At 42.0% G+C, this 27,838-nt stretch overlaps 1 protein-coding gene across 3 annotated transcripts in view; it reads left to right on the top strand.

Annotated features, from left to right (window-relative positions):
- Window positions 1–27,838, top strand: part of CDKAL1 (CDKAL1 threonylcarbamoyladenosine tRNA methylthiotransferase) — a 426,501-nt gene that overhangs the window by 70,996 nt on the left and 327,667 nt on the right. For all 3 annotated transcript variants that reach the window (XM_075417076.1, XM_009941257.2, XM_075417078.1), the window contains one exon: window positions 3,677–3,761. In XM_075417076.1, coding sequence (XP_075273191.1) covers window positions 3,677–3,761 — 85 coding nt within the window. The remainder of the gene's footprint in view (window positions 1–3,676; window positions 3,762–27,838) is intronic.

Genomic DNA, 27,838 nt, shown 5'->3' with positions numbered 1-27,838 from the left:
ACAGTATGTGTGATTTGCTGGAAAAACCTTCTGTAAAGGTTAGATTGTCCTCTTCGATAAGATCTGTGAGAGTTCCTAATAACAAGCCTGTGTTCTTCACTGAAATTTTGTCTGCTGGAGGTTGCTGAGGATGCTGGGCATCCTCCTGCTGAAGGAATGAATCCCAGCGTCGCTGTGACCTGACGAGGTGGAGGCTGGAGCTGGAAGAGATGACAAGCGGAGACCTGCCAAGGAAGGAGCACGGACTGCCGTAGTAGGCACAGCGCTACGTTTGCGTGGCTACATCCAGAACGAAATACTTCACGTGTGTCTTCCTGGAGTAGAGAGAGGGAAGTCTCGGGTCTGGCTGCCCCTGCCCATTGTAGGCAGGTGTGTAGAAGCCTGAGCTGATTTGTCAGAGCTGTTTGACTCTTTCTTTGGGCACATACTGAACACCAGTGACTACTCCTGACAGAACACTGGTTAATGTGTATATATATACACATATGTATAGATATGTATATATACATATATATAGCCAGTCCCTCAAACAACACCCCTCCCTCCCTTGAATAAAGAACCCTCACCCCTGGTGTTGCTTAATATTTTGTAATTATGAAACCTCAAGACCATGTTTCAGCGTGCCAACTCCAACCTGGTGTTTTGGGCCGTGTTCGTTTCAGCATGTCCGTCAAGGCCTTGCGTTTAGTAGAAGTGCATCAGAAGTTCTGAAAGGAAAGGGTGACTGCTCCCAGGTTGACCCTGCAGTGTTGTAAGCATGCACATTTTCCTGCAACCTGACACAAAAGTGCTCTGTTGGTAAATAATTTTTTTTTAAACCGAGGTTTGCTTGAGAAGTTATGATAGGTTATGGTGAATCTACCAGTGCATGTAATTATTTTACACATGAACAGTGTAGTAAAGAACTAAGAAAATTCAGCTATCATTCTGGAGAGTTATGGTATGAACTCTTATTAATAAATGCATGTAACTTGTGTGTATGTGTGTATTTATATATGTGCATAATCCAAACTTGCAAGTAAATATCCGTATGAGAGAGAATGAGAGTTAATATGAAAAAAGATTGAGAAATAAATACAGAAATAGAACAACTAAATAAGATAAAATAAAAAGACTGCTGTAAGGGGAGGACAAGCCTCTGCTATGTTTCTATTTTTCTTAAATGATTTTTAGATATATACATTAATGAGACTCCTTTTACTGAAACTGCTCACAAGATTCTATTCTGCAGAAGCCTTTATTCTGCACCCTCTGTTCTGCAGAGAGAGAAACCTGTGAAGGAATGTATTTAAATGTTATTGGGAGATTTTTCTTCTGTGTGTAAAATATGTGCAGGTGTTGCTGTAGTCCCTCAGACTCCCAGTCAGGGAGCTGATATATTAACAGCCTGAAGTCCAAATTGCTGTATGAAATGGTTCCTGTTGGGTTAGTGCATAAGGTCTTCCTGAACTTACATGTGTTAGTTTTTCCAGTGCTCTTTGGAAGAAGGGGGTTTAATTTTAGCTTTAGGGGAGGAGAATGGTCACAGTGAAGCCGTCTCTTACTTTACACATGGAGACCATGGTACATGGAGGAACCGAAACCAAGCGCAGAATTGGTGTTCTCTGCATTATGGCATCTCTGCTCTGAATAAAGATATGTCTTGAAAACTGTCAAGCTCTAGAGTGATGCGTGGCTGCTACGGAAGCTCTTGCCTGTTAAATGTGCTCCCAGCCTCCCGTCTGACTTGCAGTGTTGGCCTCTGGTTATTTAGTCCCCCATCGGATTCTCAGGTGTGTGTGTTATGGCTGTAGAGCTGGATTTATAAACACTTTATGCTGCTGAAAAGAAAAAGTAATAGAGTTTTGGCAGTGTTGTTGGAATACTGTTTTAAAAATGTGTTTGTTTTTATACTTGGTGAATTTGAATAGGCCAAGGGTTCACCCTTTTTCTGATTTTGAAACTGTACCTTTCTTGGCTTTTCTGTACATCATTCCTAATCATTGTTTTACCTGTAATTATCTTTCTAACATTAATAGTATATTGATTAGGCTGAAAATGTTGTTTTCTTGCAGCCTGGGTCGGTGGAGAGATGCTTTGGCTCATTCCATTTTTGTTTTGACATCTGTATAGGCTAAAACTGAGCTTGGTCCTCTTTCCCAGTGTGTCAAGACAGGGGCAGATCTTGGTACATTCGCTTTATGTTTAGAATAGCTAAAGGTCTGAATGTTATTTTTGATGACTCCTTTGTAGCCTTTTCCTGTCATAGAAGAGGCCGGTGTCTCTGTCAACAAAGACTAGAAACCTTCTGAAGTTTTCTCTTACTCAACATAAGCGTGTCCTTCAGTTGCTATTTGATGTGTTACTTTCATTTTACCTGCTTCCTAGGTTAAGTGACTGATAGTTAATTGTAAAGGGTGACATCTTTAAACAAAATGGCAGTGAGACAGAAGGAAAGATTTTTTTCACTTTTAGCATTTAGAATCACAAGTATGTGTATTGGGGGGAAGAAGGATATTCACGCCTATGTGGGTACATTCATGAGGAGTGCATATGTAAACACACTTAAATCTTCGCAGGCTTTCTTCTGCTATAGCAGGATGCCAGTTCAAATAAGGCATCCTAGAAATGATGTTTTAGCTCTGTTCATTGTTCATTGGCTTATGTTATTCAAAGATACATCTCAATCACAATGCTTCAATGCTGAGGATGCACTGAATAGTAGCACCAGTGACGCAGATTTCCTTATCCAGGCTGGTGCAGGCTGTTCTGATGAATGCTAGAGCACTGGAATATTTGTGATGGTTTATCTTTCTTCTTTTGTTTGAAAATAGAAGCTCTAACTTCACAAGAAGAATAACTGTGCTAGTAATTCTGTACTGTAGGTCATGTTTTACAGGATTAGAGTTTATAGAAGTGTTGCTGCAGGTATTTCTGGGATTCAGTTCTGTTGATGCATGTAGGTATCAGTAGGTTGGGAACACACAGAAGGGTTTGGTTCTTGAAGAAAATTGTATGCTTATCTGAATGGAGGCAGATATTCGTTGCGTGAATATCTCTTGTCTAATAATTGGTGAACTATAATTATACCATAACTAAGACATAATCTAAACTAGAAATATACATGTTCCTTTCCAAATCAGCTACACTGGCTTTTATCTTTAGTAGAGACTCATGTTTTATAAATTCTGATTTGTCTCTTTGGTGGTACTAATTCACAGTAGAGCTGAAGCAGGGATTTTGTTTTGTTAGTTGAAACCTGCTTTTGTTGACCACTTAATTAATCAAAAAAGCGCCTTTATGCATTTTGGTGATCTCTTTGCTTTTGTGTAGGCCATATTCTGGGGAGTATGCATTTGTGGGAGCAGTGACCATTTTTCTTAACTTTGCTTTCCGTGATGTGCAACCTAATGGCGTCTCAGATGGTAAATGAGAGAACTGTTCATTCTTCCTTTGCAAAAAAAAAACCACGATGGAACTGCTTGTTAGTAATCTTAAATTAAAAACAAAACACAAAACAATGAACAAATAAATAAAACTTTCCAAGATTGTAATTTTATTTGTTGAATATAGAGTCATTTTGCAAATAGTCAACTTACTGATAGTGGCTAAGTTTGGTCTTTTTTTGTATGATATAAAGTGGGATTTGACACGTTGGGTCATTCTTAATACAGATTTGTATCTTTCTGTCTTCTAGACGACTCTGCTGAAGCAGATTTATGGTTGCTGAACAGCTGTACAGTAAAAAATCCTGCTGAGGACCACTTCAGAAACTCAATCAAGTAAGTTGTTTCCCTAAGAAGATACTTAATTATCAATGAATATTGCATGTTTCAATTTTAAAGCCTTGGTATTTTCAATCTAGAAGTAATTTTGTGGTTTAAAGCAAGAAAAGTGCGGAGTTTGAGTGTTGCAATGGTGAATCTTTAGAATGGGTTTGTGAGATGCAGTGTATTTTTTTTTTTTTAGCTATAATTTGCAAGTGATTATCAATACATTTATTTAGGAGAACTGCTGACCTGTTTAGATAGGGGATTCTATATCACTGTTAAGACAATCTTGTAATGTTCTTCTGAAGAGCTGAATAGGTGTTTTTTCAAAAGTATGAATTGTTAGGCTGTTTCGTTTTTCCTCTACTTAAGCTTTACACAATCCGGCCCTTCTGATTAAAGGGGCATCAGGTACTTATAACTGTTTCACTATACATGTTGTTAGAAGGTGAACTGATCAGCCTACAACAGAAGCCTCGTGAAGGATGTGTTTCACTTCACTGTAACATTTCGATGATGTTGAAACATGTGACGTGGTAGCGACTTCTGCCTCTGACTTGCTCAGAACTGTAGTTGTGATGAGAACAACTGGAAAACCTGTGTGCTTACAGTATCATTGCCCAATATAAATAAATATGGTGGTATGTTTCTTGTAGATTTTACCTTTAGTAAACTGTGGCTATTTATGCAGTCATTTGCTTAGTGTGGTGCACTGCGGATGGACTGTTTGTTGAAATCTGTTTTGGTTAGAAAAACATGGTTGTTAGTAAGCAGTTGACATGCTCAGGAGGGCAGAGAGGAGAGAGAAGCTGGCTATAGCCTATCTGCTTGCTGTGGAGGAGTTCCTGATGGCATCCAAGGGCTGTAACCTGGCACAGAGGCCCTTTGCCCACAGTCGGGGACCCAGGGGAAGCCTCCTCCACCCCTCGGAGGGCTTTGCTTCCTCACTGCTGGCGTTGGCCTCAGTGATGGGAAAGGCTTTTTTGCCTATTTTCTGTTGCCAAAAAAAAAACCAACCCTCTTCCCAGAATACTTCCAGTTAGTGTGTGTTGGCCAACAGATCTGATGACAAGATCTTTTCCAGTTCAGTTGTGGCCATCTTTCTATTTTAGTAATCCTGTGCCAGAATTAACGTGGTATGGTGTGTGTCCTTCAACCAGCAGAATAGAGTTGGTGAAGAAAGAGGGTCTAACTGAAAGCAAATGATCAAATATACTTCTTTGAACTTCATGTTTCTGTTGCCTCTCTATTAATGAGCCTGATGTTCTTTGTAGCCTGGGTTTGTTCCTCTTTTTCCTTACTTCTCCGTGTACTGTTTCTGTTCTGACACATGGATACTCTGGTTGTTCTCCATTTCTTCTCTTTGCTGAGACTTGCTCCTTTCCTGTAGCATGAGTTGTTCATTCTCCACTCGCAGATGCTGGCAGTCCCTAAGTATGGAGAAGGACAACTTCTGTTGTTGTTTCTGACTATGTTTTATAATGTTCATTAAATGTAATGGGGAGAGCCATATTTGGGTGGTCTTTCGTGGGACTTTGAACTGAAAGATTAAACATCCTCCATCTCGGAAAAGAGCAACTACTACTGTAATCGGGTTTTACAGTAGTGGGGAAAGCTTGTATCTCTGAACTTATCCCAAATACATCTTACTCTGTTAGAGCAGCAAACCCAATGCATGAAGTTTGAGAGATACAGAACTAGCTGCCGTTATATCCTATCGTAACAGCTTGTTGGTAGCTATGGAGATCTTTGTTTTTCTTGATTGAGTAACAAATTAAACACGTATTATGTGGATTGTCAAAGCAAACATACTTGGAGTGGAAAACTTACTACTCAGCACAGTAAGATTCTACTTCCAAATTAAAAATTTTTCAGGCTCAAAGTGTTATGGAGCATTATGAATGTCACATAGGAGAAGTATTTCAGTTTTGTTTATTTTCTGCCCTCTGCAACAGTTTCTGCCATGTAACTTTCCTTGCACAGGTTACTTCAAAATGCACTGGTTCAAACCAGCAGTAGTGTGTTTGCACTCATGGTTGAAGAATGGCTGTCAGAGAAGCTCGTCCCTCTCTAATATTACCGTGTGCTGAAGGGTGTGTCAGAACCCAAAAAGTCCTGTAGGTTCGACTTCTCTTGACTTTTTAAGAAGAAAACCATCCCAGACTCTCTGAACCTTCATGTTGGATGTGCAGATGTGTATATAGCTGATAGGAGCCAAATGGTGGTATAATCTCTGTGCCTTTTTGTGTAGCTCTCAGTAGCAGTCTGCTGCTCTTCAGTATCAACAAAGCTGGAGCTGCTGAGCCAAGGTGGTGACATGGAGGGCAGAGAGTTGCTGAAAAACCATTAGCTGATGTATGGGAATTGAAAGCTTTTCCCGTGCAGATTTTATTCTCAGTTGGTTAATCTTAAAATAAGATTAAAGGCAGAGGTAGACAATAGTAATAAGGAATTCCAAGTGTAATTAAGTACGTGGAGTTTAAAAAATAATAATGAATATCCTTAAAGGAAAAAGAATGCTAATTCAAAGAGAAGTAGAAAGTAAAGAGAATAAACTAAAGCAGATAGCCTTCATAAACATAAACTGCTTGATGGAAGTTAAGATGACTGTGTAAAGCACATAGCTAGGCAAAGAAAAAGAATTCCTTGAACAAGGAAAAAGAAGCAAAAGAAGGAAGAAGCTAGTATTAGGGACTGAAGCACACCGCACCACAGAGAAACAGTCCCCATTCGGTATAAAGGGGCTCAGTTACTCTGGCAGGAACTCTGTTCTTCTGTTTTAATACTTCGCTAAATATTGCAGAATACACATTATCCCCAGCCCTAGCCCCCCAGAATTCACAAGTGCACGTAACCCCGCGGCTGAAAACGCTCGTGGTGAAAGAGTTGCTAGTGGGAGGTTGTGACAGGATCCTGCCCTAGGACAGGAGGGGCAGGACATGGTCTGTTGTTCGAAGGGCTCCAGTTTGCAGCCGTTACGAAATGAGAACATGCGCTGCTTGGGAGGGGGAGCCAGGAGCGTGGGGTACAGGGGGGAGGGGGAGGCAAGGGCATGGGAGTGTGATATGGCTTGTGCAGTTGATAAGCAATCACTTACCACATGGTGTATGTAGAGATGAATGAATTATATCCCGCTGTCTATCCCTATGGTGTAACGATGTAGAATCATAGAATCATAGAAAGTTTTGGGTTGGAAGGAACCCCTAGAGGTCATCTAGTCCAACCCCCCCGCAGCGAGCAGGGACACCACTAACTAGATCAGGTTGCTCAGAGCCCTGTCCAACCTGGTCTTGAATGTTTCCAGGGATGGGGTCTCCACTACCCCTCCGGGCAACCCGTTCCAGTGTTTCACCACCCTCATTGTAAAGAATTTCTTCCTTCTATCCAGCCTAAACCTACCCTGTTTTAGTTTAAAACCATTACCCCTCGTCATGTAGTGTGTAGATAGTACTGCACGCACAGAATCACAGAGCGGCTGAGGTTGTCGGGGACCTCTGGAGATTGTCTTCTGCAGCCCTGCTCAAAGCAGGGGCAACTCGAGCAGGTGGCGGACACCTGTGTGCAGGCAGGTTTGGGGTTTCTTCCAGAGCCTCCACAAACTCTCTCGGCAACATATCCCAGCGTTTGACCATCCTTATAGTGAAAAGAGGTCGTCTGAGGTTTACACTTCGTATCTTGTATTTCAGATTGTTTTGCTGCCTTTTGTCCTGTCATTGGACACCACTGTGAAATGCCAGGCTCTGCCATCCCCTCTCTCTCTCTTTCCCATCCCTTTCCCCATCAGGTGTTTATACATGCTGATGGGGTTCCTCAGACCCTTCTATTCTCCAGGTTGAACAGTCCCAGCACTCAGCTTCTGCTTGTGTGTCAGATGCTCCAAACCTTTGATTACCTTTGTTCCCCTTCCCTGGACCCCTTCCAGTTTGTACCTGTCTCACCTGTACTGGGGAGCCCAGAACTGGATCCAGTGCTCCAGATGTGGCTCTCAGCAGAGCTGACTGGAGGGGAAGCATCACCTCCCTCCGTCTGCTGGTGATGCGATGCCTAGTGCAGTCCAGGAGGTTGTTGGCGGCCTTTGCTGCAAGGGCTCATCACTGGCTCGTGGTCAACTTGGTGTCCATCAGGACCCTGAGGGCCTCTTCTGCCAAGCTGCTTCCCAGCAGGTCGGCCCCAGCCTGTTCTGGTGCCTGGGGCTGTTCATCCCTTGGGGCAGGACTTTGTGCTATCCATTTTCTGAACTTTGTGAGGCTTACACATTACATTAGTGTAATAAAAAAATCTCATTTTTGTTAAAATTTACATTAAAATAAACTCTGTAAAGCAAATAATTCATTTGGGTTAACTCAGTGTTTGTTGTGAGTAGTCTACTTGTCCTCATAAAGATATGGCTGTTCTCGGGTATGTTGTGTAGGCTTTTAGAAATACATTCCTGCAGAGGCTTTGTCTGCTGAAAGAAAAAGAAGGGCTTTTGTTCTGTCAAGGACTTGTATTTTGGTTGGTGAGGAATGTACCTGTTGTGCTTTAGTAAAGTAGCTGCTGAGCATTCCTGGGAATTAGCAGCTTTTGGAAAGATCCAGGAGTGTTGAATCCCTGTGATCATCTTACTTGTTTTTCTGGATTTTTTTTTTGTGTTGTTTTTTCCTAGTGATACTGAACTCTTGCTAAAGTGGTGGCTTCCTGGGTCAGGGAAAGCGTGCCATGCATAATACCACTCTACCTGGGCCTGTTCTTACAGTCTGAAGTGTCTGGGAATGGCTGCAGTCCCGGAGAGAGGGTTAGTTTGTTGGCCCTTAGTCTGGTGCTTTTTAATTGGCCTGTGTACACCTATTTAAGCAGAAGGAGTTTTGAATTTCAAGTTGCAGTTCAGAAAACCCTGACAAACCTAAACCACAACATTTAGTACCTCTGCTACACTATTTATGCAAAAAGTGCCCCCCGCAACGTGTTGTCCAAGGTGTGCTGTTGAACAACAGAATGACTGCGATGTTTTTAACGCCGGTAATGATGTAGGATCTCAAATACAGCTTTGTGGAATCGAGTGCATGCAGATGGGTTGGACTCAAGGACCTTTACCTTACCTGGAGGTAGTTTCTCCCTGCTGCCACAGCTGGCTCTGTCAGTGCTGTGGTTTTTTAATCCTGTAGCTCAGTTAATCAGAAGTTAAAGGTATTTTATGGAATAGGGTATGCTTGCTCTTTCACGTGATTTCTTTTAATGGTGGCAGATACTTTCTTTCTCCAGTTGCTAGTCAGATACCATATAGCCAGATTCCTTGGGAGAACGCATTCCTGCAGGAAGGGCAGCAAAGCGCTTGGGTAGTGGGTGGGGGGAGTTGTCCTTGCAGGACAGCTGTGCCTTGACGCCCTGCACCCTGCACCCTCGAGACGGACAGAGCTGGGGGCTACTCTGGTCTGAAGTCCTGGGGGATAGTGTGTAATAACATGAAATCAACTTGAAAAACTTCTTAAGTACTTGCTTATAACATTTTTGTGAAGTTGACTTTATTTCTGCCATAGAATTTAGAATGAAATAATACTTTTTTTAAAGGGAGTCTACAATCTGTATTTAGAAGTCAATGACGTCTTTTTTTTGCTGATAATGTTTCGGTGTGATATCTTTGCTCTGGACTTGATTTTCTGTCAGTGTGATCAGCTTACATGAGTTAAGTTTGTATGTGTATAGGTGTTTTGTAAAGAAAAAGAAAAAAATCATTAATGTCCTTCCAGAGAGGTGTCACCATATGTGTTTATTTTGGGGGATATTGGGTAGTTCTGTGGTGATTTGTTTCAGTGTCTCTCCTTAGTCTGTTTTCTTTTCCAATAGCAGAAGGTTATCAGCTAACATTTTCTGCTGTGCTTTGTTTTGTTCGAGAGTAGCTTGCTTAAAACTTAGATGTTAGCAGCAGCAAGAACAGCATTCAATAAGTCGCTAACCTTCTGTAAACCACAGTAAATCTCTTCAGGCTGTATGATGGAGAGAATTTAGCACAAGAGCACGTTCTAGAGGGGCTTGCTTCCTTTAAAATAAAATGACTTTGCTCTTTGGTCTCATGCTTCATTGATCTCTCTGTGCTCTGATACTCTTTTTTTAACTGTTCCATAGAATCACAGAATCACAGAATAGTAGGGGTTGGAAGGGACCTCTGTGGGTCATCTAGTCCAACCCCCCCGCCGAAGCAGGGTCACCTACAGCAGGCTGCACAGGACCTTGTCCAGGCGGGTCTTGAATATCTCCAGAGAAGGAGACTCCACAACCTCCCTGGGAAGCCTGTTCCAGTGCTCCGTCACCCTCAGAGGGAAGAAGTTCTTCCTCATGTTCAGACGGAACTTCCTGTGCCTCAGTTTGTGCCCATTACCCCTTGTCCTGTCACTGGGCACCACTGAAAAGAGCTTGGCCCCATCCTCCTGACACCCACCCTTCAGATATTTGTAGGCATTTATAAGGTCCCCTCGCAGCCTTCTCTTCTTCAGGCTGAACAAGCCCAGTTCCCTCAACCTCTCCTCGTAGTGGAGATGCTCCAGTCCCCTCACCATCCTTGTAGCCCATCTCGGATACGTAACCTGTTTTTCCTAATGACCTCCAAAAATTCAGAGACTGTTGTGTGTTTCTAGCTAGCCACCTTCCCCCTTGCTTGATCCTTTCCGGAGTGCTGTTATAAATTACATTCTGTGTGCTCAGGGACTTTGGGTTTTTGCTGGTTCAAGTATTATGGATAGGATTCTGGGGCCAGTCTTCCCGAAATAGCCAGAATGATGCCATTAGGAAAGTACGGTGTGGTTATGCTGTTGAGGTGTTCATGGCTTGTCTCATGGTACGGAATAAACTTGACCACTATAATGATCTTTGGTGTTATATATAGAATTAATATATGACGTTAACATATATTCTCTTATGTATATGTTGCTGCATTCACTTTAAGGCACGCTCCGGTGTATATTCAACCCTTTTGTTTCTGATAACTATGAGAGGTGGCAGAAACGTGAGGGCTTGTAGCACTGTGGCTGGCAGTCTGTCCCTGCTTCAGTTTGCACCAATTCATGAGTAAACACTATGTGTGGGATCTCACTTTTGTGCTAGAAGGAGTATCAAAAACTGCAGAATTTGTGAAATAGTAGTTTCACGGGACTTTGATCTTAGACTGTGCAAATTGTTAAGGCTCTCGGGTGCACGTGGACGAAGTTGCAGAGTAAAAGGCAGGAGTACCTCTGGATGCTGCAGAATTTCTGTTCACCCGATGCAATTGTACTGATGTTAAGTACAGAAGGAGGTTACTCTTTAGGAAATACAAAAGCTTGTTCAGAGGTAAGAGATAAGAACTTTCTGCTGCTTGTCGTCTTTGCAAGTCAAAATAACCCTGGAAGCACCTTTTTTTTTTTCCTTTGTTAACATTTGTGAGTGTAATTTATATGATTCATTTTGCAAATTGAGCAAAACCAAGAATTGCACACTGAGTTAGAACAGTGTTACCACTTCCTTTAAAGCAGCATTAAGCCTTTTGCTTTTACTAGTACATTCCCAGTGTAAAAGCAGACTGTGATTTACTCTTGTTTGTACTGTTCATACAGTACAGTTTAAGCTGTGAAGTACCCCTGGAAGAGGAAACATCAGTATTTCAATGCTCTTTATTTTATAGATCCTGTTAGCAGAAGATAACTTCCGCTGCGTTTCTGAGATGGGTGTCATAGCCTTGCTGTTTATTGCATTTTACAGAAATAGTACGTTGCCATGACTTTCAGTGCTCGTGTTGGGACGCTGAAGGTAACAGGACAGCACGGAGAAATGTAGCCAGGAGTGCTGCTGTCTGCTGCTGCTCTTCTATCAAAGAAATCTGGGAAGAGCTGGAGTCTCTGAAGTAAAGGTGTCTGTGGAACAAGCTTCATTGGGTGGGAGGAAACTTGGCACTTCAGTTTTTTTAAGAGAAGTTGCCAATGATATTCCTTCCTGCTCAAACGCTCTAAATTAGTCCAGATAACGCTGATGAAGACCTTACCATTTTGCCATGATGAAGGGCTCGCATGCTCACAGATTGAGGAAATGCTTGTATTCAAGATCCATGCTGTTTTCGCTGTGCAAGAGCAACATCTTCCCCAGATAGCAGGAGTTACTTAGTTTTGAATGGAGGCTATAAATCTATTAACTAGAAGTTTAAATCACGGTTCTTTTCTAGGAACAGCCGGAGAAGACTGTGTGACTGCTGCACTCTGTCTTCATCAGAGCCTTGACTGGGAGAAATTTGTGCACAATGCTTACATTTTTACAGTCATGGGAGAACTGTAAATATCTCAGCGATCACACACCATTAACCAAAATTAGTTTTAAAATTAGGTTTGTAGTGTAAAGTAGCTCATTCTATTTAATAAAATTTTTTTAGAAAGCTCTCTAATCTTTGATAAAAAGTGTACAAATTAGCTAGTTGAAAACACTGAATACTTCTATTATGTTCAAAGGGTGGGTTTTTTGGGGGGGGGGGTTCAGCATTTTTCTGGCAAAAATTAGTAGAAGCATTTTCTACTTCAGCATTTGAGATTTTGTTTTTCATGTAGCTATGCTCATCCATATTACAAAACACTTAAATGAATTTTATTTTCATGTTCATTTTGCTAGTTAACACTTCTCAGCTTGAGCAATGCCAGTTTCACTGTGACGTAGTTGGTTAAGCTTTACCATGGAGCATAGCGTTGAGCTCTCTGGCTTACAAATGCTGCAGAGGGATTTTATGTGAAGCAGAAGTCTTAATTTAAGATTTTAGCAATCTGGTAAGTTGGTTTTTCTTTTTTTTTTTTTTTTTTTTTTTTTAAATTTACGGAGTATTGTGATCCATGCTTTTGTTGTCTTAGGTTGATGGAAAACATAGCTATAGGTGAAGGATTCTGTGATTTAAAAGATGTTTGTCAGCGGAAGGATTTTTGCTGCATTTCAGAGCATTCTTTTTCTTGCACCCGACTCTGCTGTGAAAGAGAATGTTAAAAGCTCCTTGACATGATGTTATAAAATGCAGAGAAAAAGCAGACCATATAGAACTGAGTGTTTTCCATTGTAGAGTGTTTAGAAGATAAAAGGATTATGGACTGTTTGTGATTACATGTGTTACATGGCCACATTTTGCAAAGGAGATTTGCAAAAGCCTGGGTTATAAGCTTGTGTGCACTTTAGTTTAATATTTAACAAGGTTAAAAAAAAAAAGTACAGGAACAGGGCCTGTTAAAATCAACTTCTAAGCACCCTTCTGGAAATCTTTTTGACTTTAACATGCACACGTTTGGGACTATTTTAAATACTCCATTATACTGATGTTTTGAGAGGTTAGACAGTGCAGTGGCCATAGTCCTACACTGCTTTTTAAGCCTTGGATGCTTTAGGAGGCTAATTAGCTTTTAGATATTCTTTAAGCCTGAGCCAGATCATTAGGGGCTGATGTGTCTTTGACTGGCATTTTAAAGAGGGAAATATTACCAGGATATGAGAGACCAGCTCTGATTCATGACTGATTCATATTTATGTATTTGAACTTGTTGTTTGGGCGGTAGTTACAGGTCCCCAGCTATGTAGGCTTCTGGAGCACTGGTGCATTACAAGCAGTGTTTACAGACACTGAAAATCAGTTCAGGTTGTTGCTAAACATACACGATACACTTTGCTTTGTATACATAAAAAAAGGCAAATCCATTGCGTTTCGGCAGCATGGGTAAACAAGGCAGGCTGCTGATTTGGAAGGTACAGCTCCCCGGGTAGTCTACGGAGTAAAGCTTCCACCTTTCCTCCTCGTCAGCCAAGACAGGGACACAGCTGTACGTGGGTCTTTATTCAGGATTTTAGAACAAGAACTCACATGTGTATATAACCATCTGAAAGCTGTTATAAGAAAGCGAACAATACTAAAAAGGGGATCTAATTCTCTTTAGGCTGCGTTGCTGGTGTTACCTGTAGTTGGAAGACAAAACAGTTCTTCTTCCCCCTCCTGCGAGTTGATCAAATTGCTAGCTTTAGGAAACCTCTCCAACCAAACAGATTTAATACAATTAGCAGAAGTAAGTATCAGGCTTTCTCCGTGATTCTCATGCTGTTCTGCCATATGCTGGCTTCGTGTGTGCTCCTGTTGGGCTCTCCGCGCTGGCCAGACCGGGGTCAGGCACAGCAGAAGTGATCAGGAGGGTGGAGGCACAGTTTTGGGCTAGAAGTTTCACAGTTGTTTTATTACTTAATGAAAGGCTTTAAAGAATAGGCTTTTTGATGGATGGGAGAAATTCAGACAAAACTCTGCTTGGTCTCACATTATGGGCTTTTGCGTGAAAAGCGTGTTAAAAACTATTTGAAAATGTCTCGCCTGTTTTAGCAGGATGAGGACAGTGATTTCCCCTCACCAAGGGAGGCCGCATTCGGAATACACTAGTGCTAAATTTCTGACACGTTGGTTAAAGTTCCTCCCTCGATTAAACTCACACTTCAGATGAGCAAGTTAACCTCTAGTTCGTCCTTACTAGTCAGAGCGTTTTCTGTTTGCTTGCGGTTCAAAAAACAGGAGACCAAATAAAAGTTTAAAAAAGTCTAGTTTGTGTTATGCTGTGGAAAAGAATAAAATCTGCCTCTGCTTATAGGAGTTGAAGGAATGTGAATGGTGGAATGGGATCCAGATGTTAAGAGCTTGTAATTGAGCATGGCTGCAGGTGGAAAATGCTCCTGTGGAATTTGCTGAAGCAGAGAGAGCTGGTGGCGATTCATCGAGAGCTGGTGGGTACCAGGGGACTGCTGGAATCGGCAGCGGTCAGAGACCTTGTAGGTAGCTTTTTTTTTGTGACTTCAGACAGTAGGCTAGGTGTATTTTCTTTTCCTTGGAAAAATACGTGTGACTTACCCAAGCAGACCATGACCAGTAATGGTCTGCTTCAGCTGAACTTTCTGGCTTGCGATTGATTTGGAGGTCTGCGGTCGGGGTTCTTGCTGCCTCTGACACCGGACGTTCATCTCCCTTCTGTTGGAGGATTTCTTTTTTCTTTTTCTTGGGACGTAACTGAATTAATTGCTCCAGCATTAAAAAGTGTGAGAGAGATTAAGACATTTTCTATTCGCCTCAAATATGTACCGGGGTTACTGAGAGGACAAGTCATATTAATTGAGGTCCGTGGAAATGATGCAGAACAGGGTCAGGACAGAGCTCCGATGGGTTTGGTTTGCTTTGCCTGCACGCAGGAAGGTACAGGCGCAAGAGGTGAAAAAGGCTTTGGCATGTGGGGGTGGTTTTTATTTTATTTTCTTGCTTTTCTGAGTGTGTATCTAGTAGGTCAGAATATTTTCAACATGCTGCTGAAGAAGAGAACAGCAAATTGATTCTGCTTCCCAAAAATCGGCTGGATTTTTGGTTCCAGGAAGGCCAACTTTTTACTTGTCAATGGGACAGGTGTTGGGCTGAGCTGAAAATAATACTTTCCATGCTAAGTGACCACTGCTGTTTTAAAAGTTTTATTATGCAAATCCTAGTAAGAAGGATGTTGAGGGACATTGGGAGTTCTCTAAGTTGGGGAAAACCAGATATTTTTTCAACATTTACATTAAAAAAATGTATGTGATGCATATTAAAGTGATAAAAGGATATGGTTCAATAATATCAAGAGCAGCTCTTGTTAGCTGGTTTTAAGCTGGGTTATATGAGCTTTACAGAATCAGTGTTTTGCATATTATATGATCCTCTACGTTAACAGGTGTTTCATTTTGCCATTTCAAGGTAGATGAACTGAGCACAAAAGGTTAATATCTTGAGTGCTGGAAGCAGGTGGTTGATAGGTTTGAATATTTATCTAATTAACTGCATATTGGCTGTGGTCCTAGCAGGCCTGACTCATCCTGGGGAGAGGGAGCACAGGAGAGCACGCAGAAACTTGCTGTAGCAGGATTAATGCAGAAGTCAATATGGTCTAGACTTGTCCTTACGGACAGGTGTGTTTTGTGTTTGGTTTTGGTTCAAAAGACCATCCACTGATACTTAATGTGTGTTTGTCCTAGTAACAGAAAACACTTGCTTGTCTGGGTGAGCTTGGGTGGAAGAAGCCTCCTCTTCCGTACTTCTGAAAGGGTGTCGTCACGTGGTTACCTTAGAAGCAAACTTTGGAAGGGCAAAAATAATGTTGGGTTTTTTTTGTTTTGTCTGTATTCAACAAAATGCTTGCTTTTTACACTGAATTTTATTGTAATTTGTGACTTTGTTTAATGCACATCTTTAAAGACTATGATGGTATATTGAGATTTTATTTTGACATATTTAGTCAAGGCGAGTTGGGATACTGCCAGTGCAATACAGCAGTTCACATCTGACCTCAGCTGCTATCTTGATCCTGCCTTAGGGGAGGGACAAGAACATGGACAACTATTTCTTTTGAATTTAACGTATTTGAATGTAGCCAACATTCGCTGTTACTTGTAAACTTTAACTTCCCTGAAGAAACAACAGAAGCACAGGCCAACAGCAAAAAACAGTTGACCACAGAATTGTTTTGCTCCAAGCATGTGTTTGAATTTGAAACTTCCCTAAGAGATAATGTCTGATAACTGCTTTTCGCAGGATAAATAATCAACTTTTTCAAGTATTGGTTTTACAGGCCACAGAACGATGGAAACTGACCTTCATCAGTGTCTGCAGCTACCAACATACCACAAATAGTAACCAACAAACTGTATACACATTTGCTCCAACTATGAAAAAGCCCATTGTTTTTCTTGGGTGTACTGTAGTTTGTTAGCATGATTTCAAGGTGCTGAAGATGCAGAGGCTAATTTTTTACAGAAGGACAATGTTAATTAAAATTGTCTAAAATATAGCAAAACTCATTGTAGAAGCAATTTGTGAATACCTCTTACCATAGTGGGTAGCATGGATTTTTCTCACAAAAATTAAATATGCCTTCAGTTTTTATTTTTCCTTTGCTTGTGGGTTTTTTCATGAAAAGAATACCCTTAAAATAGCCTGTTTTGGTGATAGATTTCTGGGTTGAATGCGGTTACCTTATATCAGACATCAAATGACATATTTTTGTCTGTGGAGCTGTTGATTATAATAGTTGTAACTCAGAAAAATGAAAGAGAGTCACAAATGTTATTTAATCAGAAAAGATTCAACCATGGATGTATCCAAAGTACAATCAAAACATCTCTTTCACATCATTCCAGAGAACAAATACCATGTTTAACTTGAAACCCGAATCCAGGATGTGTAAGTTCTTATACAAGAACAGCAGCAGAAAATGGGATTTTTGCTCGAGATTGTCCTTAGTTTTAAGTGCTGCCACTTTGAGCTTTAGTATCTGAACTTGAAATTGTACTTCCTGAGATGTCCTGTTTTCATATTTTATTTCTTGCTATTAGTAGGTCTCTTGTTTAGCTCATATTGGACACATTTGCGAGCTTAGTTACATGAAGAGTGTTAGGCTTAGCCAGCAAAGACATTTTGTACAGGAAGTTCTTTCAAGATAAAGACCATAAACTTTAAGGATTTGTAAAATGCAAATTATAATTGCTTAGCTTTTACACGGGGAGTGGAAGCTATGGTTATTTTGTTTCTATACACGTGAAGTTACATGGCCTCTTTTGGTCCGGTTGCATGTAATTGCATTTGTGACCTGTGAATTTGACTGTATATGTGTGCATGCATGTAACATACCTATACTCAAACGCTCCAGAAAGCGGATTAATATGTGCTTTTGCACAGGCTTTGTTTTGTCCACAGGCTTCTATGGTTCATCAGAGTTGCTTCTGATTTAGTCCTGAACTATTATAAATCCAGTGTATTGATAAACCTTGGGCTTTGGAATGTGATAGCTTTGTAGGATTTGCCATTTATTGACGTGCTGAAATTTCTCTTTTGAAATGTGGATAAACTGCAGTCTCAGCCAGCTCAAGAAAGATGAGGAGCTACTGGAGAGAGTTCAGTGGAAGGGCTATGAAGATGATGAGGGGACTGGAGCATCTCTCCTACGAGGAAAGGCTGAGGGAGCTGGGCTTGTTCAGCCTGGAGAAGAGAAGGCTGAGAGGGGACCTTATAAATGCCTCTAAATATCTTAAGGGTGGGTGTCAGGAGGATGGGGCCAGACTCTTTTCAGTGGTGCCCAGCGACAGGACAAGGGGCAATGGGCACAAACTGAAGCATAGGAAGTTCTGTCTGAACATGAGGAAGAACTTCTTCCCTCTGAGGGTGACGGAGCACTGGAACATGTTTCCCAGGGAGGTTGTGGAGTCTCCTTCTTTGGAGATATTCAAGATCTGCCTGGACGCGGTCCTGTGCAGCCTGCTCTGGGTGACCCTGCTTTGGCAGGGGGGTTGGCCTAGATGACCCACAGAGGTCCCTTCCAACCCCTACTGTTCGGTGATTCTGTGACTCTGTATAGTGATGTGAGCTGAGGTGCTCGTTGCTAACACATGAAGCTGGGTAACCGTTCAAGAGAAGCCCGATTTGTCTTGCGTGTGGAACGCTTGGTTTTGTTACGGTGTTTGGTAATTCAAGCACATCCCTTCAAATGGTTGAGGGGCTGAGGGGAGAAATCAACATAACTTCTAAATGTTGTTGCAATGGGAAAAAATGCCTTGTGTTTACTATGGAAATAGTGTGCAGTTGTGAAGGCAGCAGCTCCCCAACATCACTTACATACAGATCTCCAAGGATCCAGAGGACTAGAAGATGAACACTGGTAGCGATCCTATTGCAAACATTAAGAAACCAACCTCCAAATTTGTCAGTCTTTTGTCTAATGATGTTAAGGTCTCTCTTTTTTTTTTTTTTTTTTTTTAATAATGTAGAAGTTGAAATGGCAGCTCAGTTCTTACTGGCTTTATTCCTTTGTTCCACTGATATGCTCATGAGGAAAAGGATTATTTGCTTCATATTTGAAGTATATTGTTATGTTAATGGCATAATATGAGTTAAATACAGTGTTAAAATACCTCTTGAGCAACATGTTTTTTAAGTCAACAGTTCATAGTTTTTACAGCAAGCAGTGCATGCTCTGCAGCTTGTGGTTTCCATTTCTGTTTCACAAAAGATACCAGTTAAGCGTGTTTGTTGCAAAATTTTTAAGTTTAGCTGTTGTGAAATGCTGCTCAACATTTTACGATTATGGGAGGAAGGACACTGAATTAGAATAAGCCAGGTATTGCGCACTCTGTTGTTGTCATTCCTTACTGGTGCTGTGGTTGAGAGGCGGTGTGCCCTGCTTGAATTTCTTCTGACGATAGCTCAGGCGCCACACGCTGAGGTGGCATTGTCATGTTCGAAGAAAATTGTCAGGGAGTGTGTTTGTGTTGAGTAGCTGGGCTGTAACTGACTTCCTCTAACACCCTAAATGATGTTACTTACACAGTGAGGTTTCCAGCTCGAGTCCGTCGCTTGCTGCAGTATTTCTGTGTGAAGAGAGAAAAATGGATGGAGTTGCCCCCTTGCTCTTCTCGTGCCCTTTGCTCCCTGCTGGAAATGTCCTGGTGGCCCAGCTGCCACCAGCTTCACCCCCTGCCAAGGATGCGGCGTTGCCTTGTGGCTTCGGGAACAAATGGAAGGTGGTAGGATAGAGGGTGCAGCTTCATTTTGTCTTCTCAAAACGTTGCTTCAGGTGGCTTTAGTTGTGGCTCATGCTGCGTGTTCCTTTCCTGCCTTGATCCTCCCCAGAAGGGACAAGCTGTTGAAGTAACGCGGCTTTGGTGCTCTTTTGTTAACCTTTGCGACTGTCCTGAGGATTTGGGGTATCCAGATGTTTGCAATAAAATTAGGAAATCATGACAGCAGTGTTTGAGGGCTTTGTTTACTTCTGCAGTGCTGATTTGTAATGCTCTTCTCTGCATTTTTCCTTGGTTTCTAATTTTGGTATGTTTACACCGGGGAGAGACAAACCTTCTCAATGTGACATTTTTTTCCTACTTTGCCTGAGTTGCATGATAATGAGAAGCTTCTGGTGAGTTTTAGTGAGGTTACCTTATTCTCAGCATTGAGATCTGAAGTTGTACAGTAGGATGTGTTGTTACTGACCCACAGTAAATTTGCTGTTGGGGGGAGGCTGGTTGTTGTTTTGCTTTGGCTGGCTTTATTTTTGGAATCTTACCTATTGCAGTGATGGGGACAAAGTGAGCCGTTGACACCAGCTAGTGAGCCATCTTTATTGAACTACACAGGGGCTCGCTTTCCGTTTAACGGTGAGAATAGGCAGTGTAGTGCTTCTTTTTCCTTTTAAAGATCATGTGCGTTCACTTTGCAAGAGCGTTTTAGACCCTGCTTCGGCAGGGGGGTTGGACTAGATGACCCACAGTGGTCCCTTCCAACCCCTACCATTCTGTGATTCTGTGAATATGCATGCTGCCTCTAGATGCTGGAACACTCAATGTATCTGCGGACTGGAGCATGTATGTGTAAGAATTGTAAAGGTATGTTTATAGAAGGAAAAACATATATTGATCCATGAATGCACACGGAAGAGGGACCTGGCTAGTCAGTATTACAAGCTGATCTGCTTGTTGCAGAACGTTTCTCTCCTTGCTTGCTTTTGAGAGATAGGAGGCATTGCTTCTGAATTGGATGAACCTGAAGTCCAAGTTGAGGATATTTGCAGAGCCTCTCGTTAGAGGAGTAATTCCCCTTTCTTTGACCGATACGTTGGACCCTCTGCAGGAATTAACGGTGCAGTGTTGTAGCAATAGGGCAGCAAAGCTCATGAAAGACCTTAGAGGGGACGGGGTTATCTTTTGAGAAAACCCACACAGCTTCGTAGCTGTATGCTCACAAGCGGTGAGATGTGGCCATGTGTTGTGCTCAGCGTTCAGGTGCCGTGGCGTATGTATGCATGGGATGACAAGAGGAACGCCCGCTTCATTCTTACGCTGGCTTTTGATGTGCCTTTTGTGTTCTGTAGAGTACCTAGCAGGTTAGGGTCTTTGTTTTTTTTCTTTCCTGCATGATGCCTGCGGGAGTTCAGATTTGCTCAGTCTACTTCTGTCTACTTCTTTAGGGTATCTTAAAGCTCTGGTGATTTGCTTCATCTTCCTACCGTCATCTGTTCGTGGCTTGAGTTTGTGTTTTAGTGGGGGTGTAGATTGTACCTTATTCTAGGCTGCTGCTTGCTTTCCTGCCCATGGTGTCCTGAGAAGCCGTGTGCAGAGGTGCTGAGATCTGGATCACCTGCTAATTCATGTGCTGTCAATGTGTCCCTTCTCATGTCCTTTCTCCTGCTGTCCCTTCTGAAGCTTCCACAGCTGTGCAGCCCCATTTGATCGCTGATCATACCAGTCGTAACATTTTTAGTACAAATCTCAACAGTAGGCTGCAATAGAAAGATACTTGACAAAGAATGGTGTGTTTTTAATATTATTTTAACTGAGTTTTCCGTTATCAGATTTGGAACTTGCATGTGTAATTCTTTTAAATATGTATTTTGTGAATTTAAATAGACAATTTGTATAATACATGCGGCTGTTGAGGTGAAAATCACTAAGTGAAAAGAAATTAATTCCCTGCAGTTACCTAGTCAGGACCCTTGTTATTATTCCTGCAATACCTTCATTTTTGAAATCCACTGTGATTGATGCACCGAGCTCCTGGCATTGAGACATGGCAAGAGAGATTTTTCTTTCAGCTGAGTCGGTGCTGACTGAAGGCACGTCGCTTGCCAGTCACGCTGCTGAGATCGGAGCTCTTGTACACTGCTTGGAGCTTTCTGAAGAGTCAGTGGAAGGTTACATTCTGTCTGCCCCGTCGTCCTGCTTACCTTTAATGACAAGCTACTGCCATGAGATGAATGTTAAAATAGCAACCTGGTGTTTTTTCATTCTTTTCAAAAATGTCAACAAGCAAAACTTGTTATTTTTGTTTGGAGTAAGGAGTAATGCCTTCAGTCAAATTCCGTTGGGTTTGCTTCTGAGGCAAGTGTTGTTAAATTTTGTTTTCCATCTTCTCCATGTAACACTTAGAAACCCAGGGAAAAGAAGTAAATTTTAGCTTTATTCTGTTGGAATTGTGAAGTTTAATTGCCTACTTTTACTTGAAATATTGTGTCTATTGAAAACTGTCATAGTGCCAACACTGAAGGCTTCTGTGAGGTCCCATGCTGATCTGGGATCACGAGGTGATGTCTCCTCTCCTGCCTAGGCATGGTTTTAAGCATCTATCCTGTTTTTTCAAGCTCTGGTTCAAGTCAACATCAGCAGGACTATTTTCCAGGATGTCCCTGCATGTGAAAAAAAAAAAAAAAAGTGGTATTAGCTGGGGCTGGCAAACTGGAGTTACAGCAGCAGTGAAGACGAGCGTGCTTGTGTCTGTGCATCACAGTAACTGTTTGAGAACTCGGAGACAGCCTGTGGAAATAAAGCAGCTATCTTCAGTTAAAACAGCTCTCTGTGCCTGCAGATGAACAGCTCCCCTTCTGCTTCTGGGCCTCTTACAGAGCTGGGCTACAGGGCCGTGCTCTCTGTCATCCTGTCTAACCCGTCCTTGTGATCGAAAGGAGAGCTGAGAGCGTGTGACGTTCAAAGGCAGCTGTGCTGAAGTGATATGCGTTATTAAATACCCTGATGTCATTTCTAATACTTTGTTTCCTAGGATTCCCAAGGGCTTACAAGTTGAATACCTGGATATTAGGAAGACTTAGGTTCAATCTGTGTTGTAGGGGATTTATAGAATAGATGGAAAACAAGAGAACACTAAAATAATAGCATAGGACCATTGCTTTCTCTACTGTGTTTAAATAAAGTGCTTTAATTACGTTCCTGAAACTGTTTAAATGTTTCTTGAAAATTAACATAAACCAAACATGTTTGTTTGTAGTTTTTGATCATTGATATAATTATGTGAAATTATTTTGTTTATAGATATCAGCATCCATGCAGGTTGACAGATTAAATAAATACAACTGGAACATAGCAGTAAGGATCTTTATCAGTCGTTCCTAAGGTCTCTTGTCAGTTTTCCTTACCTGAGTTATGCTCTGAGCAGTCCCCCATAGTCACGTAACGACTAACGCAGAGTCCCTCTTCATCATGATCTCCATCAGCCACCTGTAGCACAATTCTGGGTAGCGCTGGACTTCGTGATTTATCCAAATTCCGTGTTGCTATAGCATGTGCAGGAAACAAGTTCTTCATGTCAATTAAATAGCCTCGTTTATTCACTGCTTTACTCTGCACATAAGCACATGCTGTTAGTGATGATCTGTGCATTTCTAATCTCCGTAGTTGTCTGCAGAGACACATAGCATTTAGCAGTTGAGGGGGGACACCCACAACAAAAAAACCAAACAACAAACAACCCCCCCCTTCTCCTGGACCTGTAATATGGCAATCAAGATAAATACTGCTACATCAACTGCTGGAGCTTTGTATGCTACTTACAAATATGTTATATATGTATGTATAATATAGTAAATATATACCACATATATATCTATTTATGAAGGTTCCTGATTATGTGCTAGCTTTATACCACCTGAAGATGTTGTTAGATGTCTCTCTTGAGAGCAAAATTTTACTTTGTTTATCAGAAGTGGTATCATTGGGAAGGATTAAGGAATTAAATTCTTAAGCGAAGTGGTCGTGTCTCTCCCCTGCTTCCTGATGGATCTGGAGCGAGCTTGATTCCGTGGGAGTTACCACATTGTAACTCAGACTGTAGCCAGTATGCAACACAATACATGATCTTGAACATGGTCTTCTCCCACTGTAATGAGCCATTAGAGAAGAGACAATTAAAAGTAACTTCCTGTTGTGCCTTCCAGACTTTCCTGGTGGCCTTAGAAAAGGAGGTCTTGGGGTGAGAAGAGCCACAGCAGGAGGAAGCACAGGCAGCTTTGTCAGTGGTTATGGTTATCACTTTGTTATGGCAATTTCCAGCGGAAGTCATTCATGAGTCATAAATTACAGGTTGGTTTAATACTCAAAATATTTTCCCATAAACATATGCATGATTTCTGCTGTTAGGGGTTACTAGGTTGGCAGACATTATAAAATTTGCATCCTTGCTTAACTCTCAGTTGAAAACATGTTCAAAATATGGACGGGACGGTATACTGATAAAGTGTATACAGAGCCCGCTGGAAAGTTCTACAGCCATGCCCTAATGCTGAATCGAAATTGTTACTCTGTGTTGATCTAATCCTTGAGATTATGAATGTTTAAAAACCGCTAATGAAATGTCTTGGCGTTGAACTGCCTCCATTCTGTTTGCTCCCCTGTGAAAAGGAATCCCAGGTAGCTCGCAGATGGTTCTTGGTAAAGATTGGAAGAAACACATGGAGAAATCACCATTCAGTCATTTCTAGAGAGCCCTGCTAAGTCTGATGCAACCTTGCCTCCTGATGCAAAGCGATCTCAAGGTGTAAATCGCTGATGTATTGAACAATTTCGTTTCCAGAGTCTGGAACTTGACTCTGATCTCAAGGTAAAATTTCCTCAAAAGGTGAAAGCTTAACAAACCTTGTGCTCCTGAAGTTCCCCTGGCTGTTAGTAACTCAGGAAGACTGGCACACCCAGTGTTCAGCTGGCTTGGCAGATAAAAGCAGAAGTTGTTTCTGGTCTGTGGAAGGCGAAGCAAGCACCCTGGTTTATCAGTGTTTAGCTTGTGCCAGGGTGATAAATGTCAGATGGTCCCAGGCAACAGGTTAAAGTGGGAAATGTTGGGTCTCTAGTGTCTGCAAAGTTGTTTTATGGACAAAGCAGCTATGAAACATGTATTTTAAAAGGAATACTAAGCAGATTGTAAGAATATCTTCTGTGGTGCTAATTATTTAGGAAAGTACCAGATTAACTGTCAACACTTCAGTCCTTTTTGTTAGAAATCGCACAGTTTTTTGGCAAATTTTTCACGTGCGGTAGGCTTAGGAGGACAGACTCCTGCTTTACATGGAATGTGGTAAATCTGTAAACCTCTGTGCAGTTCTTTGAAGAGAAGTTTCTTTATTCAGACAGATGATGGATATCAGAATAACAACCAATTCACATCCCTGATACATCAGTGAAAGATTTTTTTATTCAAGTGTGTGGTCACAAATGCTTCTAATTGGGAGCAGGTGATTTTTCTTGTAACTTCCCACAAACTGCGTGGAGGCAAGTTTTTACCAGTAAATGATCTTTAGCTATAAATATTTAACAGATTAAAAAAAAAAAAAAAGGAGAGTGTGGGTAAACATTTTAATAAAAACGTTTCTTTTCTATTTGTATTTCATGCCTCTGTTATATCATAGGAGACCTATTTAAGCAATAGAAAAGCCAGCTTGTAAAAATACTGAAAACAGGAGAGTGAATTTGAGGTAGGAACGTTAGCATCTGTTTTGTTGGATACAGAATGACTGAGGGGGAGAGAAAAAACCAAACCAGAGTAATACTGTTTTATTTTTTTGAAGTGTTTTACTGCAACATGACCATTTTGCCTGGAGTGGGTTGAACTGATGGCTTCAGTCAAATTGTTAGCCCTTAGCACATCAAAAACGTCTCTGATGGTTGAAGATGTCACTGCTTCTGTACTGGGTGTTACTGCACCTGCAGCAGAAGTGGCAGTCAAAAAATCCATAGGAAGTTTGCTTAAAGTTTTCTTCAATTCTTTCAAGCAGTTCTTCAGCCTTGTGTAAAACCCAGTAAAATGAAGGGAAAGAAAGTTTGTAGAGTGAAGGACTAAGGTCACTTGGTTGGCTTTGTAACTCAAGTTCTGCTGGTCTTTTAATTTCAAACCTAAAGCTTGGGTCGGTAAGCATCCCTGCCCAGTCTTCACTGGACATCTCTGGTAGCTACTCTCTCGCGTGGCTCCGTGTGTGTAGCTATAAGGAGTACTACTGAATTTGCAAAATGAAGCGCTCTCCAAAATGAAGAACTGAATGAAGAAAACCTATGAAACCTTTTTTTTTCTGTAGTTTTTTTTAGGTCTTATTCAGTGATTACATTCTGTTGTTTCCAGAAGGTTACTGCCATATTCCATGACAGGGCACAATTTCATTGTGCATTCTGAGGTGCCGTTTACTGGTGTTTAATACTTTTAAAAACTTGTCAACTCTTGTCAGAGGGCAGGGTTCTTCATTTCCATATGGTTTTTCTGTGCTTCCCATCACAGTATTATGCAAGTGCTTTACACAAATGGATTAACTTATTTTCACAGTATTTTTTGTGGTCAGAGCTTTGTGGTATTCCTTTTTTCTTAGTGCGCTGGAGACTTACTGAGTGGTACCAGGGTCAAATGTATCCCCGAGTTTGGTCATCCAACGTGTGGCTCTCAGAGGTTTGATGCTTCTGAACCTGTAACTGTGGCTGTGACCTTCCATGCCCGGTACCTGCTGGTGATAGCTGCTTCTGCACATCAGGCAGGCACCACCAGGGCAGGGTGTTCCCAAAGAAAGACAGAGCCAATTTAGCAGTATAAATTAATTCTGGAGTAGAAACATCCTTCAAAAATGGGTTGTGGGTGAGTTTGTGGTTTTGGCGGGTTTTTGTTGTTGGGGATTATTTGGAGGATAATCAGATGTCTTCACTAGGAGACCATGTTTTCTCTTTCCGGAGTCCACTAAATCATGTAATATCCAGCTTTTCCTATGACTGTTAGAAAGATCATAGAAATTACAGTTGCACAAACGGGGGAATCCCATCCAACACTGGATGAGGCGGGAGTCCTGGGGAAATGTGTGAGCCGGTGGGATCGTGTGAGGAGTGCGCTGGGAGCAGACAGTGAGGAGGAGGTACTGACGTCTAGGGGCAGCCTCACCTCTGGCATTTTTACGTTTGGAGTGTTTGGCTTCGCCACCTGAATAATGTGTTTTGACCACAGTTTTGTGTGCATCGCTTTCTGGGTTAGAAAACAAACCAGCCGGAATCTGTTACCTGACGCCGCACCCCGCGCATCGCTGTAACCTCTTGCCCAGGCGGCTAAGCCAGTTGCTGTTTCTCCCAGCGCCCTTCACTGGTTCACCCCTACTCTGCGTTGATGTTGAGCAATTCATCCGTTGCTTGAACCGGCCTGATTCACCGAGAGCAGAGGGGGCAGAGGCTCCCTGCTCTCCCTTTGGGTAGCTGGGAAGCAGCACCCAGGCGCTGGGTTTGGAGGGAAAGTTGTTCTCTCTGGACGTGCTCGGTGCTTCAGAGTCTCTGAAGGACAGGGTTAAAATCGGTGCCTGCTGCCGAGCTGGTGCACCTGCAGTTGTTCAGGGGCCTGTAAGTTGGCCAAATCCGAGCCTTTTTTCCTTGTGTTGACAGAAAGCACGTCTGTCGTGAAAACCTATTCTGTTGCCCATCTCGAAATCTGGCTATTAAAAAAAAAAAATAGTCTCTGTAACTTTTTAAAAATCTTTGGCAAAACACTGTATATCATTGTACTGGGTCTTCAGTCTTATTCTTGGAAGAAAGCTGTGGTTTCTGGACAGTTAGCATTTCATGATGGAGTTTCCAGAACTAATTAGATACTCTGGAAATTTCAACCTGCTGGACGGGAGGGGTTTTGAGCTGAAAAATAAAGTGTTGGCCAACTGTTAGAACAAGACTATTTGCAAGAAAGCTAATACAGCAGCTGAGTAGTACCTGACTTCAGTCTGGCAATCCTAAAATTCTTCTCAAATGAGAACTAATAAGCCAATTATATTCTACAAGGGGAAATGTTGAAGCACATAGCACTGCACGTTCAGTGATTTTTTGGTAAAGGAAAACAAAATTAGTCTTAAATGGTTCAGGCTCAGAAAAATGACCTGAAGGGTAAACTACAGAAAGGAGTACATCTCTCGCGACTCCTTTGCGAGCGGCCGGTGTACGCGCGTCCAACGCGGTGAGCGCGGAGCTGATCCCGGTGGGTCGCGGGAGGTGGGAGCCAGGAGCTGTTGGGTTGGAAGCCTGCATCGCTCTGCCCGGCACCGGCGGTAAGGCCGAGAGGTGTGGAGATGTCGGGGTCCCTCGGGGGCCTCTCCTGCCGCCAGGCTCGGCCCCAGCGAGCTGCCAGCCCGGAGGCAGGCAGGGAGGGAACCGTCAGGCTTCGTGTGTTTCCCTGCAGGTGGAGGTGCAGCTACCAGATACGCTGTGTTTACCAAATGTTAATGGTTTCTTAAGGAAATAACTGTGCCTTCTGGAGCAGAGTTTCGTAACTGAGTGGAACAGCTGAAGCTCAACAG

This window comes from Opisthocomus hoazin, chromosome 3 (genome assembly GCF_030867145.1).
Source record: "Opisthocomus hoazin isolate bOpiHoa1 chromosome 3, bOpiHoa1.hap1, whole genome shotgun sequence".
Classification (NCBI taxonomy): Eukaryota; Metazoa; Chordata; class Aves; order Opisthocomiformes; family Opisthocomidae; genus Opisthocomus; species Opisthocomus hoazin.
This window is presented reverse-complemented; position numbering and strand designations above follow the sequence as displayed.